The sequence below is a fragment of the Triticum urartu genome, chromosome 3A (assembly GCF_056163025.1).
Source record: "Triticum urartu cultivar PI428250 chromosome 3A, HENAU_Tu73, whole genome shotgun sequence".
In the NCBI taxonomy this organism is placed as follows: domain Eukaryota; kingdom Viridiplantae; phylum Streptophyta; class Magnoliopsida; order Poales; family Poaceae; genus Triticum; species Triticum urartu.
In genome coordinates, this window is record NC_141875.1 from 265,001,679 (window position 1) to 265,016,811 (window position 15,133).

The 15,133-nt window shown below is 43.4% G+C and overlaps 1 protein-coding gene across 1 annotated transcript; it reads left to right on the forward strand.

Annotated features, from left to right (window-relative positions):
* The first annotated feature begins 4,626 nt into the window (after window positions 1-4,626).
* LOC147979407 (uncharacterized) lies at window positions 4,627-14,929 on the forward strand. Its single transcript, XM_087515195.1, has 2 exons — window positions 4,627-4,751; window positions 14,329-14,929. Exons 1-2 carry the CDS (start codon window positions 4,627-4,629, stop codon window positions 14,927-14,929), a joined length of 726 nt encoding a protein of 241 aa, XP_087371321.1.
* Window positions 14,930-15,133: the final 204 nt, after the last annotated feature.

The window sequence follows — 15,133 nt, forward strand, 5'->3', positions numbered from 1 at the left end:
ATAATCTAGTTCACATCGCCATGTGATTAACACTCACAGGTCAGATCACCATGTAACCAACATCCAAAGAGTTTACTAGAGTCAATAATCTAGCTCACATCACTATGTGATTAACACTCAATGAGTTCTGGGTTTGATCATGTTGCTTGTGAGAGAGGTTTTAGTTAACGGGTCTGAACCTTTCAGATCTGTGTGTGCTTTACAAATCTCTATGTCATCTCCTAGAGGCAGCTACCACGTTCTATTTGGAGCTATTCCAAATAACTGTTCTACTTGGAGCTATTCTAAATTGTTGCTCCATTATACGTATCCGGTATCTCTACTCAGAGCTATCCGGATAGGTGTTAAGCTTGCATCGACGTAACCCTTTACGACGAACTCTTTTACCACCTCCATAATCGAGAAAAGTTCCTTAGTCCACTAGTTACTAACGATAACTTTGACCGCTGTCCTGTGATCCATTCTTGGATCACTCTTGTACCCCTTGACTGACTCATGGCAAGGCACACTTCAGGTGCGGTACACATCATAGCATACTGTAGAGCCTACGTCTTAAGCATAGGGGACGACCTTCGTCCTTTCTCTCTATTCTGTCGTGGTCGAGCTTTAAGTCTTAACTTCATACCTTAGAACTCAGGCAAGAACTCCTTCTTTGACTGATCCATCTTGAACACCTTCAAGATCATGTCAAGGTATGTGCTCATTTGAAAGTACCATTAAGCATTTTGATCTATCCTTATAGATCTTGATGCTCAATGCTCAAGTAGCTTAATCCAGGCTTTCCATTGAAAAACACTTTCCAAATAACCCTATATGCTTTCCATAAATTCTACGTCATTTCTGATCTATGATATGTCGACAACATATATTCATCAGAAATTCTATAGTGCTCCCACTCACTTCTTTGGAAATACAAGTTTCTCATAAACTTTGTATAAACCCAAAATCTTTGATCATCATCAAAGCACACATTCCAACTCCGAGACGCTTACTCCAGTCCTTAGAAGGATTGCTGGAGCTTTGCATACTTATTAGCATCTTTCAGGATTGACAAAACCTTCCGGTTGTATCACATACAGCCTTTCCTCAAGAAAATCGTCGAGGAAACAATGTTTTGACATCCTATCTACAAGATTTCATAAATAATGCAGTAATCGCTAATATAATTCCAACAGACTCTTAGCATCGCTACGAGTGAGAAAGTCTCATCGTAGTCAACTCCTTGAACTTGTCGGGAAACTTCTTAACGACAAGTCGAGCTTTCTTAATGGTGACATTTACCATCATTGTCCGTCTTCCTTTTAAAATCCATCTATACTCAACAGCCTCACGACCATCGAGCTGTTCTATCAAAGTCTACACTTTTGTTTCCATACATGGATCCTCTCTCGGATTTTATGGCCTCGAGCCATTTATCGGAATCCAGGCCCACCATCGCTTCTCCATAGCTCCTAGGTTCATTGTTGTCTAGTAACATGACTTCCAAGACAGGATTACGTACCACTCTGAAGTAGTACACATCCTTGTCATACCACGAGGTTTGTTAGTGACTTGATCTGAAGTTTCATGATCACTATCACAAACTTCCACTTCAATTGGTGTAGGTGCCACAGGAACAACTTCCTGTGCCCTGCCACACATTAGTTGAAGAGACGGTTCAACAACCTCATCATGTCTCCACCATCCTCCCACTCAATATTTTGAGAGAAACTTTTCCTTGAGAAAGGACCCGATTCTTGAAACAATCCTTTATTGCTTTCGGATCTGAGACAGGAGGTATACCCAACTGTTTTGGGTGTCCTATGAAGATGCATTTATCCGCTTTGGGTTCGAGCTTATCAGCCTGAAACTTTTTCACATAAGTGTCGTAGCCGCAAACTTTTAAGAAATGACAGCTTAGGTTTCTCTAAACCACAGTTCATACGGTGTCATCTCATCGGAATTACGTGGTGCCCTATTTAAAGTGAATGCGGTTGTCTCTAATGCCTAACCCATAAACTATCGTGGTAATTCGATAAGAGACATCATGGTATGCATCATATCCAATAGGGTGCAGTTATGATGTTCGGACACACCATCACACTATGGTGTTCCAGGCTGTATTAGTTGTGAAACAATTTCCACAATGTCTTAATTCTGCGCCAAACTCGTAATTCAGATATTCATCTCTATGATCATATCATAGATATTTTATCCTCTTGTCACGGTGATCTTTCAACTTCACCCTGAAATTACTTGAACCTTTCAATAATTCAGACTCGTGACTCATCAAGTAAATATACTCAACATCTACTCAAATCATCTATGAAGCAAGAACATAACGATATCCACTACATGCCTCAGCACTCATTGGACTGCACACATCAAAATGTGTTACTTCCAGCAAGTTGCTTTCTGGTTCCATTTTACTGAAAACGAGGCTTTCAGTCATCTTGCCCATGTGGTATGATTTGCATGTCTCAAGTGATTAAAAATCAAGTGAGTCCAAACGGTCCATTTGCATGGAGTTTCTTCATGCATATACACCAATAGACATGGTTCGCATGTCTCAAACTTTTCAAAAACGAGTGAGCCCAAAGATCCATCAACATGGAGCTTCTTCATGTGTTTTATACCGATATGACTTACGTGGCAGTGCCACAAGTAGGTGGTACTATCATTACTATCTTATATCTTTTGGCATGAACATGTGTATCACTACGACCGAGATTCAATAAACCATTCATTTTAGGTGCAAGACCATTGAAGGTATTATTCAAATAAACAGAGTAACAATTATTCTCCTTAAATGAATAACCGTATTGCGATAGTCATAATCAAATCATGTCTATGCTCAACGCAAACACCAAATAACCATTATTTAGGTTTAACACCAATCTCAATGGTAGAGGGAGCGTGCGATGCTTGATCATATCAACATTGGAAACACTTCCAACACATATCGTCAGCTCACCTTTAGCTAGTCTCCGTTTATACCGTAGCTTTTATTTCGAGTTACTAACACTTAGCAACCGAACACTCCATTTATACCTTGCTGCACATATTAAGTTTCCAGGTGTAGTTGAATTGACAACTCAGCTGCTAATACTTGAGAATATTCTTTGGCTCCCCTTGTGTCGAATCAATAAATTTGGGTTGAATACTCTACCCTCGAAAACTATTGCAATCCCATATACTTGTGGGTTATCATTGATTAATCCTCATCCTCTAAATCAACATTGGTGCAATCTTCCTCTTAGGGCAACTTCCTTCCTTCCTCCATCCGAGCACAGTTATCTACCAGAGTGTAAAGATCCTTCACAGTCTTGGGCAACCGTATGTTCATCTTGGAATTAATACGACGGTTGCACACATTAGACTGGAAGGCAGCTATTATGGCTGCTGGATGGATATTTGGGATATTTCTATGAACTTTGCTGAATCTCTGTAAATACTTACAGAGTGTTTCTCCTTCCTTCTGTCGAAGAACCTGCAAGTCGCTGGGCCTGCTGGGTTCTTGATGGCCACCCATGAAGGCGCCAACGAATTCGTGGCACAAGTCAGTCCATGACGAAATGGAGTTCTCTAGTAGGTGCATCTGCCAAGACCTCACATTGGACTTGAGGGCCAAACGGAAGTAGTTGGCAAACACCTTCTCATCTCTTCCCCCGGCAGCCTGAACAGTGATGGTGTAGATGCTCAGGAACTCCTCCGGGTTCAACCTCCCGTCATACTTCTTGGGTATTTCCGGCTTGAAAGTGTGAACGGACGGCCAACGGACTTGCCGTAGCTCACGAGTAAAGGCAGGGAAGCCAACCTCGAAAGGTAGGCACCCACCAATACCGAGCACATGCTCGTCGATGCCAGGGCCGCCGTACCCATTGGTCCGGCGGAGGTCGTCACAGCGGTGCTCAACGACGACGCACATGTACCCTCTCCGCCTATCCTTCGGGGTTCGTCGTTCGCCTGGACGTGATCGAGGGTCAGAAGAGGCCATCGAGACATCGTCGGGTTCTTGATTCTATTGCGCTCATGCTGGCTGCCATGGTGGGACTGCACCATGGGGATGTCCCCTTCTGTGCGGTCAGCGGCATGAGCTGTTGCTGTCGCTTGGGGAGGTTGCAGTGGGCCAGCTCGCCATGAGCCCCCAGCTTCTGCGAAGCTGAGCCGACTTTGGATGGAGGCACACCATTCATCCATCTGCTCGGCCGCTGGCAGAAACTTCAGTAGCAGTTGGGCCCGCGCCATGGCCTCTAAAGCCGGACTTGGCATGGAAAATGATGAAGTCGACCGTGCCATTGCTGGGCTCTTGACGATGCCGACAACGGCAGTACTGTGCCCCCGCTGCTGCTGCAGGCGACCACTAGGTCGTGGTGCAGCGAAGGCGCTTGATGGCCAGTGGCTCCATCGGGCGCAGCCGGTTGGTCGACCCGTCCCAGAGGGAGTGCACACGCGGTGGCTGCACCCGTGGTGGGAGCGATTGGAGGGTGGCGATTCACGGTGTGGGCGTCGTTGCTGCGGCTGTGCCTATCGGCGTGGGAAAGGGGCGCAGATGGAGTAACCCCTTCACCCGTACCTTAGGGAGCGTGGCCGTCAGGGTGTTGTCGATGCTACTCTCCTCCGGCGCCTCTTGCTCCTCCGTCGCCCATGGGGGAAGTGGTGACGGTGCCGCCTGCTACGACTATTCCCCCAGCAGCGTCCGCGTCCTCGTGTGCCTCCGCTCTCCCCGCAGTGCTGGAGGCCGCGAGCGGCGGAGCCTTCAAGGTGGTTGGGTGAGCCGAAGGACCGTGTTTCTTCTTGGGCACCATGGTCGATGGCGTTGTCAAAGATGAAGACGCTGGTAAAGTCGACGCGCTGCACACACCTTCAGGTTCGCGCAAGCGAGCCCCCTACCTGGCGTGCCAAAGATGTGGCGGGAAACCACGGCCACCTATGGGACCTGGAGGCCCCTTGCTGGTTCGGCAGGGGGCGACATGTTACACAAAGAGCAGACGAGCGTGGGGCAGCACGACAGAGATCGCACGGGCAATTTTACCCAGGTTCGGGCCTTCGTGAGGCGTAAAACCCTACTCCTACTTTGGTCGATTGATGGTGGAAAGGTGGTGGCGGAGCATAGTACACCTGCCCGGCAGGGTTGCCTTGAGGCAGAAGTGGCTACGCGTGTACGGGGGTGTGAGTTATCCAATCTTCTATCCCTTTGTACGGTTACCATGGGCCTCCTTTTATAGATCAAGGGGTTACCACAGTGGCAAAAGTAGTCATTACGAACTGATAAGACAGCAAACAGTGTTATCATACCTAACTCTACGGGCTGACAGGGTGCATTAAATGCGCCGCTCAATGTCACATCGTTGGTTGCGTGACAAGGCTTGTTGGGCTATCTTGCCAGCTCGGAGCCTGCTCGCTTGACACGTCACACGACGGGTGTTTTCTGAGAGTTTCCCCTATAGAAAGTGGCTGCCATGTGGCGAATGGGTGCCACTTAAACACTTTGTGGCTTGACACAGCATCGATCGACGACGTGGGTCGTGGTAGAGTGGTTGGTGAGGTGGTTTTGCTTCCGTAAGCCCCGGGAGGCCCTGCCAGGGTGCTTTGGTTGTCTGTTTCTGGGGGTGGCCTCGCCCCTTGTCAGGCCCTCTTACCCGGCAAAAGGAGGATTTTCTCTTGACGATATCCTGCTTCTCTTGTTTGATCTTGGTCCCTCTGATCTGCATGTTGGTCCTTCGAATTTCTGGGATTCTTAAACTCTGGTCAGGGCTGGTGCTTCAATCTCGTTCCCGTGCCTGTGCACAGTCTGGGCAACAGACCTAGGGTTGGTTGCACCAACAATTGGTCCCCTTTGTAATTTGTATTAAATTTTTACCAAAGATTTAACTGACAAAATGTTAGTTCAGGTCAGCAAAAATTATTTCGTTGGATGCGTATTTGAACATAGTGTTCAATGATATAATTTTTCGTGACATGCATAAACATTTCTTAGTTAAATATTTGGTCAAAATTTGGTACAAATTACAAATGGGACAAATAAACCAGGATGGAGGTAGTACATCAATCACACACGGTTCCCAAAATTGGAACCGCATGGAATGAATTTCATTTTGCCTGTTGCGTCAATCACACACGGTTGGCTCTAGCAAACCATTGCCTCCGAAATACATTGTGGGACAGAAAACCCAGACCACCCAATTCAAAAAAGGAAAAAGAAAACCCTCACTATCCCCACATCACAAAAACCCTCACCCCACCCGCCACCCCCTCCGGTCCCCAGTCACACCTGCACAAGATCCTCCGCCTCTATGCATGGCACTTCCTATCACGGCAGCAACCACTTAGCTCGCCGCCGCCAGGCTGCCAGCGAACCCCACCGCATTTCGCTACTTCCGCTTGCCACCGCCTATCATCATCGACTTTCTCGGCAGCTGCGGCAGAATGGAATAGGCTCGGAAAATGCTGAATTTCATTTTGGAACTTCAGATGACAGAGTAATCGGAAGTCATTGTGTCAACCCCATACATGACTTCTCAGTGGCTAACCCCTTTGCAAAAATTATGAGGTTTCAAAACCAGACATAGAAGTGGTAATATTAGTTTGAACTTCTCTGATATCCATGTTCAGCGGATCAGCACGAGCGTTGCTACCTCTTGAGCACTGCGTTGGATTTCCTTGAAGAGGAAAGGATGATGCAGCAAAGTAGCGTAAGTATTTCCTTAGTTTTTGAGAACCAAGGTATCAATCCAGTAGGAGGCTGCGCGCGAGTCCCTCGTACCTGCACAAAACAAATAACTCCTCACAACCAATGCGATAAGGGGTTGTCAATCCCTTCACGGTCACTTACGAGAGTGAGATCTGATAGATATGATAAGATAATATTTTTAGTATTTTTATGATAAAGATGCAAAGTAAAATAAAAGCAAAGTAAAAAGCAAAGGAAATAACTAAGTATTGGAATATTAATATGATGAAGATAGACCCGGGGGCCATAGGTTTCACTAGTGGCTTCTCTCAAGAGCATAAGTATTTTACGGTGGGTGAACGAATTATTGTTGAGCAATTGACAGAATTGAGCATAGTTATGAGAATATCTAGGTATGCTCATGTATATAGGCATCACGTCTGAGACAAGTAGACCGACTCCTGCCTGCATCTACTACTATTACTCCACTCATCGACCGCTATCCAGCATGCATCTAGAGTATTAAGTTCATGAAAACAGAGTAACACCTTAAGCAATATGACATGATGTAGAGGGATAAATTCATGCAATATGATAAAAACCCCATCTTGTTATCCTCGATGGCAACAATACAATACGTGCCTTGCTGCCCCTACTGCCACTGGGAAAGGACACCGCAAGATTGAACCCAAAGCTAAGCACTTCTCCCATTGCAAGAAAGATCAATCTAATAGGCCAAACCAAACTGATAATTCGAAGAGACTTGCAAAGATAACCAATCATACATAAAAAATTCAAAGAAGATTCAAATATTGTTCATAGATAATCTTGATCATAAACCCACAATTCATCGGTCTCAACAAACACACCACAAAAAGAAGATTACATCGAATAGATCTCCACAAGAGAGGGGGAGAACATTGTATTGAGATCCAAAAAGAGAGAAGAAGCCATCTAGCTAATAACTATGGACCCGAAGGTCTGAGGTAAACTACTCACACTTCATCGGAGAGGCTATGGTGTTGATGTAGAAGCCCTCCGTGATGGATGCCCCCTCCGGCAGAGCTCCAGAATAGGCCCAAAGATGGGACCTCGTGGATACAGAAGGTTGTGGCGGTGGAATTAGGTTTTTGGATCTGTATCTAATCGTTTGGGGGTACGTAGGTATATATAGGAGGAAGGAGTACGTCGGTGGAGCAACAGGGCGCCCACGAGGGTGGAGGGCGCGCCTGGGGGGGTAGGCGCACCCCCTAGCTCATGGCTTCCCTGTTGGTTGCTTGACGTAGGGTCCAAGTCTCTTTAATCTTCTTCGATGAGAAAATCATGTTCCCAATGGTTTCATTCCGTTTGGACTCCGTTTAATATTCCTTTTCTTCGAAACCCTAAAATAGGCAAAAACAACAATTCTAGGCTGGGCCTCTGGTTAATATGTTAGTCCCAAAAATAATATAAAAGTGGATAATAAAGCCCAATAATGTCCAAAATAGTAGATAATATAGCATGGAGCAATCAAAACTTATAGATACGTTGGAGACGTATCAAGCATCCCAAGCTTAATTCATGCTCGTCCTCGAGTAGGTAAATGATAAAAACAGAATTTTTGATGTGGAATGCTACTTGGCATAATTTCAATATAATTCTTCTTAATTGTGGTATGAATATTCAGATCCGAAAGATTCAAGACAAAAGTTTAATATTGACATAAAAATAATAATACTTCAAGCATACTAACAAAGCAATCATGTCTTCTCAAAATAACATGGCCAAAGAAAGTTATCCCTACAAAGTCATATAGTCTGCTATGCTCTATCTTCACCACACAAAGTATTAAATCATGCACATCCCCGATGACAAGCCAAGCAATTGTTTCATACTTTTGACATTCTCAAACTTTTTCAATCTTCACGCAATACATGAGCGTGAGCCATGGATATAGCACTATATGTGGAATAGAATGGTGGTTGTGGAGAAGACAAAAAGGGAGAAGATAGTCTCACATCAACTAGGTGTATCAACGGGCTATGGAGATGCCCATCAATAGATATCAATGTGAGTGAGTAGGGATTGCCATGCACGGATGCACTAGAGCTATAAGTATATGAAAGCTCAACAAAAGAAACTAAGTGGGTGTGCATCCAACTTGCTTTCTCATGAAGACCTAGGGCATTTTGAGGAAGCCCGTCATTGGAATATACAAGCCAAGTTCTATAATGAAAAATTCCCACTACTATATGAAAGTGACGAAATGAGAGACTCTCTATCATGAACATCATGGTGCTACTTTAAAGCACAAGTGTGGTAAAGGATAGTAACATTGTCCCTTCTCTCTTTTTCTCTCATTTTTTTATTTGGGCCTTTTATCCTTTTTTATGGCCTCTTTTCTTCTTCTTTTTTCGTCCGGAGTCTCATCCCGACTTGTGGGGGAATCATAGTCTCCATCATCCTTTCCTCACTGGGACAATGCTATAATAATGATGATCATCACACTTTTATTTTCTTACAACTCAACAATTACAACTCTATACTTAGAACAAAATATGACTATATGAATGCCTCCGGTGGTGTACCGGGATATGCAATGAATCAAGAGTGACATGTATGAAAGAATTATGAATGGTGGCTTTGCCACAAATACGATGTCAAGTACATGATCATGCTAAGCAATATGACAATGATGGAGTGTGTAATAATAAATGGAATGGTGGAAAGTTGCATGGCAATATATCTCGGAATGGCTATGGAAATGCCATAATAGGTAGGTATGGTGGCTGTTTTGAGGAAGGTATATGGTGGGTGTATGATACTGGCGAAAGGTGTGCGGTATTAGAGAGGCTAGCAATGCTGGAAGGAAGAAAAGTGCGTATAATCCATGGACTCAACATTAGTCATAAAGAACTCATATAATTATTGCAAAAATCTACAAGTTATCAAAGCCAAGTATTACGTGCATGCTCCTAGGGGGATATATTGGTAGGAAAATACCATCGCTCGTCCCCGACCGCCACTCATAAGGAAGACAATCAAAAAATAAATCATGCTCTGACTTCATCACATAACGGTTCACCATACATGCATGCTACCTGAAACACAAACATTAACACAAGTATTTCTAAAATTCACAACTACTCAACTAGCACAACTTTAATATCACCATCTTCATATCTCAAAACAATTATCAAGCATCAAACTTCTCATAGCATTCAACTCACTCATAAGAAAGTTTTTACTATTCTTGAATACCAAGCATATTAGGATTATTTAAGCAAATTACCATGCTATTTAAGACTCTCAAAATAATCTAATGAATCATGAGAGATCAATAGTTTCTATAAAACAATTCCACCACCGTGCTCAAAAAATATAAGTGAAGTACTAGAGCAAAACTATATAACTCAAATGATATAAGCGAAGCACATAGAGTATTCTAAAAAATTCCAAATCATGTATGGCTCTCTCAAAAGGTGTGTAAAGAAAGGATGATTGTGATAAACTAAAAAGCAAAGACTCAAATCATACAAGACGCTCCAAGCAAAACATATATCATGCGGTGAATAAAAATATAGCTCCAAGTACAGTTACCGATAGAAGTAGACGAAAGAGGGGATGCCTTCCGGGGCATCCCCAAGCTTTGGATTTTCGGTGTCCTTAGATTATCTTGGGGGTGCCATGGGCATCCCCAAGCTTAGTCTCTTGCCACTCCTTATTCCATAATCCATCAAATATTTACCCAAAACTTGAAAACTTCACAACACAAAACTAAAAGTAGAAAATCTCGTGAGCTCCGTTAGCGAAAGAAAACAAAAGACCACTTCAAGATACTGTAATGAACTCATTCTTTATTTATATTTGTGTTAAACCTACTGTATTCCAACTTCTCTATGGTTTATAAACTATTTTAGTAGCCATAGATTCATCAAAATAAGCAAACAACACACGAAAAACAGAATCTGTCAAAAACAGAACAGTCTGTAGTAATCTGTAGCTAGCGCAAGATCTGGAACTCCAAAAATTCTAAAATAAATTTCTGGACGTGAGGAATTTATCTATTAATAATCTTAAGAAATAATTAACTAAATAGCACTTTCTTAATAAAAATGGCAGCAGTTCTCGTGAGTGCTAAAGTTTCTGTTTTTTACAGCAAGATAACAAGACTTTCCCCAAGTCTTCCCAACGGTTCTACTTGGCACAAACATGAATTAAACACAAAAAACACAACCAAAATAGAGGCTAGGTAAATTATTTATTACTAAACAGGAGAAAAAATCAAGGAATAAAAATAAAATTGGGTTGCCTCCCAACAAGCGCTATCGTTTAACGCCCCTAGCTAAGCATAAAAAGCAAGGATAGATCTAGGTATTGCCATCTTTGGTTTTAGGGAAAAAGAGAGCAAACTTGTTACCTATGGAATTAATTTTTGTATTTTGATAAAGTACATGTCCATTAATGGTAGAAGAAAGATTAAGAATGTTGCGGAAATTGGAGTCTAGGCTAGCTTTTATCTCTTTAAGAGATTCATTTTGGTAAGAAAGCAAAAGAGATGTGATTTCAGATTTCTCGTTAATGGGGTGCCCAAATATAGTTTTCATACTCTTATAGGTATCTATGGGGTCCCCTTCAAGAAAACCCTCCTCGAAAATAGCATCTAAAACTTGTTTGAATGAAGAGGGCAGCCCAACACAAAAGCCTTTTAAGTAAACCTCAATTTGATATTGGGGTACATAGCTAGCCCGGATCCTTAACAGCCTATCCCAAGAATCTTTCAAAGATTGATCAAGTAAATAACGAAAAATTCCAGAATCATCTTCATCAAAATTACTAAGGTTCCCATTGATAACTCTGGCAAGTTTTTCCATAGCATTCCAATTTATGATTTTAGATAAGATAGCAGGATTGTCTAAAGCACTAGAACTTGGGAGAGAACCCCCAATTCTTTTTGGTTCCGACATGGCGAGGGAAAAGCGAGCGAAAAGAGGCAAATAGAGAAAGAGAGGGAGGATAGAGAGAGAGAGGGCGAATAAAACGGCAAGGGTGAAGTGGGGGAGAGGAAAACAAGAGGCAAATGGCAAATAATGTAATGCGGGAGATAAGGCTTGTGATGGGTACTTGGTATGTTGACTTTTGCGTAGACTCCCCGGCAACGGCGCCAGAAATGGCTCGTTGTTGGGAGTCAAATCTTAACTTGCACGAACCTCCCCGGCAACGGCGCCAGAAATCTTTCTTGCTACCTCTTGAGCACTGTGTTGGATTTCCTTGAAGAGGAAAGGATGATGCAGTAAAGTAGCGTAAGTATTTCCCTCAGTTTTTGAGAACCAAGGTATCGATCCAGTAGGAGGCTGCGCATGAGTCCCTTGTACCTCCACAAAAAAAATAACTCCTCACAACCAATGCGATAAGGGGTTGTCAATCCCTTCACGGTCACTTACGAGAGTGAGATTTGATAGATATGATAAGATAATATTTTTGGTATTTTTATGATAAAGAGGCAAAGTAAAATAAAAGCAAAGTAAAAAAGCAAAGGAAATAACTAAGTATTGGAAGATTAATATGATGAAGACAGACCCGAGGGCCATAGGTTTCACTAGTGGCTTCTCTCAATAGCATAAGTATTTTATAGTGGGTGAACGGATTACTGTTGAGCAATTGACAGAATTGAGCATAGTTATGAGAATATATAGGTATGATCATGTATATAGGCATCACGTCCGAGACAAGTAGACCGACTCCTGCCTGCATCTACTACTATTACTCCACTCATCGACCGCTATCCAGCATGCATCTAGAGTATTAAGTTCATGAAAACAGAGTAACGCCTTAAGCAAGATGACATGATGTAGAGGGATAAATTCATGCAATATGATAAAAAAACCCATCTTGTTATCCTCGATGGCGACAACACAATATGTGCCTTGCTGCCCCTACTGTCACTGGGAAAGGACACCGCAAAATTGAACCCAAAGCTAAGAACTTCTCCCATTGCAAGAAAGATCAATCTAGTAGGCCAAACCAAACTGATAATTCGAAGAGAATGCAAAGATAACCAATCATACATAAAAGAATTCAGAGAAGATTCAAATATTGTTCATAGATAATCTTGATCATAAACCCACAATTCATCGGTCTCAACAAACACACTGCAAAAAGAAGATTACATCGAATAGATCTCCACAAGAAAGGGGGAGAACATTGTATTGAGATCCAAAAAGAGAGAAGAAGCCATCTAGCTAAGAACTATGGACCCGAAGGTCTGAGGTAAACTACTCACACTTCATCGGAGAGGCTATGGTGTTGATGTAGAAGCCCTCTGTGATGGATGCCTCCTCCACCGGAGCTCCGAAACATGCCCCAAGATGGGATCTCATGGATAAAGAAGGTTGAGGCAGTAGAATTAGGTTTTTGCCTCCTATCTGATCGTTTGGGGGTACGTAGGTATATATATAGAAGGAAGGAGTACGTCGGTGGAGCAACAGGGGGCCCACGAGGGTGGAGGGCGCACCGGGGGGGTAGGCGTGCCCCTACCTCGTGGCTTCCCTGTTGGTTGCTTGACGTAGGGTCCAAGTCTACTGGATCTTGTTCGGTGAGAAAATCACGTTCCCAAAGGTTTCATTCCGTTTGGACTTCATTTGATATTCCTTTTCTTCGAAACCCTAAAATAGGCAAAAACAACAATTCTGGGCTGGGCCTCCGGTTAATAGGTTAGTCCCAAAAATAATATAAAAGTGGATAATAAAGCCCAATAATGTCCAAAACAGTAGATAATATAGCATGGTGCAATCAAAAATTATAGATACGTTGGAGACGTATCAAGCATTTGCTACTGATGAGCTGAATTTCATTTCTAATATCAGTTTGAACCTTGTAGTCTTCGAATTTGAGCCATATAACTCTGGAATTTGAACCTTGTAATATTTCGAGCTTTTGTGGTATAATCGCGGAAATGGCATAGTATGAGACTCATATATTAGTAGCACTATTTTGACCTTAATATGCAACGGACTTAGATTTTATTAACCATTCTCGAATCTGTTTACCTAGTCGATCTCATAGCACACGATATGTATAGCTAACTCGACTGTGATCTTTGATATTATTGCACATAGTTGATTTCTTCAACCGTGTGCCCTGTAGAGGGCAGAATTAATTATCGCACTCAAGTGTCCATCATCACCCTTCTGTGTAACTTTGACCTCATCACCCACGGGTAAACTTATGACCAAAGTCATTCCACACACTTTGCTTATACAAAGCTTTTTGCCAATAAACGCCCATGATTTGTCCCTCTTCTAGCTGACGCCTAAACTAGCCAGGCGGGAAGCTTGCACGGTAAACTGCGCGGTAGCGCGGGAACAGGCTCATCGATGATACATTTGGCGCCTCTTCGAGCCCACGCGTGGTCAAACGAAACGCGTGCGGTGCGGTGTTGTCAAGCGTGCGCCGGAATCCTCCGCTATGAATGCCATGACAAGGCATGAAAATTATGGGCTGGCTGGCCCCCATTTATTACATCGGCCATTTAACCCTTGTGTCTCTTCAACCTTTCAATCGTGCCCCACCATTGCAAGAAGCACACCTAGCACGACAAATTTTTAGAGGGTATCCTACGTGGCTCCTATGGCGTTTCGTGTGGCTGTTGACGATGAGCAGCAGTTCACCATGAATGTTGTGGTGGACACCCACAGAAGGTTCACGAAGCTATCGGTGGTGTACACGAACTACCCGTTCTTGGTGGAGCACTCCATCCACATCATGGAGCTATTGCTTGCCAAGGAGAAGTACAAGGTCATTGGGATCGACCTTGAGTACACCCACGCTCGTGTCGGGTCTCGTCCCAAGGTCGTCGTCGCCCATATGTGTGTGCGCAACCACGTCCTTGTCTACCACTACTGCCTGGCCACAAGGCCTTCCAAGCATTTTGCCAGGTTTGTCAACATCCCCCACTACATGTTCACTACGGTGGACATCACCAACGCTGTAAAGGTGCTCAAGAATTCAGGCATCGCCTTCCAGAATCTTGTCGACATCCAGGGCCAATACAAGATATGTGGTAGCAAGGAGCATGAGAAGGACTCACTAGTTCACCTCACCGAGCCCATCATCGACCTCTACTATAGAAACATGAAGGATTCCTGCAACAAGGACAAGCGTGTCTGGCACACGGCCTGGATGGAGAAACTCGACAAATCACACGTTGTGTATGCGGCCAAAGAAGCATACACGAGCCACGACATGTACATGCAGATCGTTGACATGAGGAACAGCCTCCTTCCCCAAAACGGCTAGCGGTCCAGCTAGAAGCAGAGCAATGGCAAGCGTCGTTGCAAAAATAAGTAGATGATTGGATCCTCGTTTCTACTACTTTAGTATGCATGTAATTGCTTACATTGGTGTGTGGAAATGTTATGTGTGTAGTCACTTGTGTAATTTATGCTTAATTTGGTTTTGCAATGATGTATTTTTAAGTATATATGTTGATGCTCTGTAGAC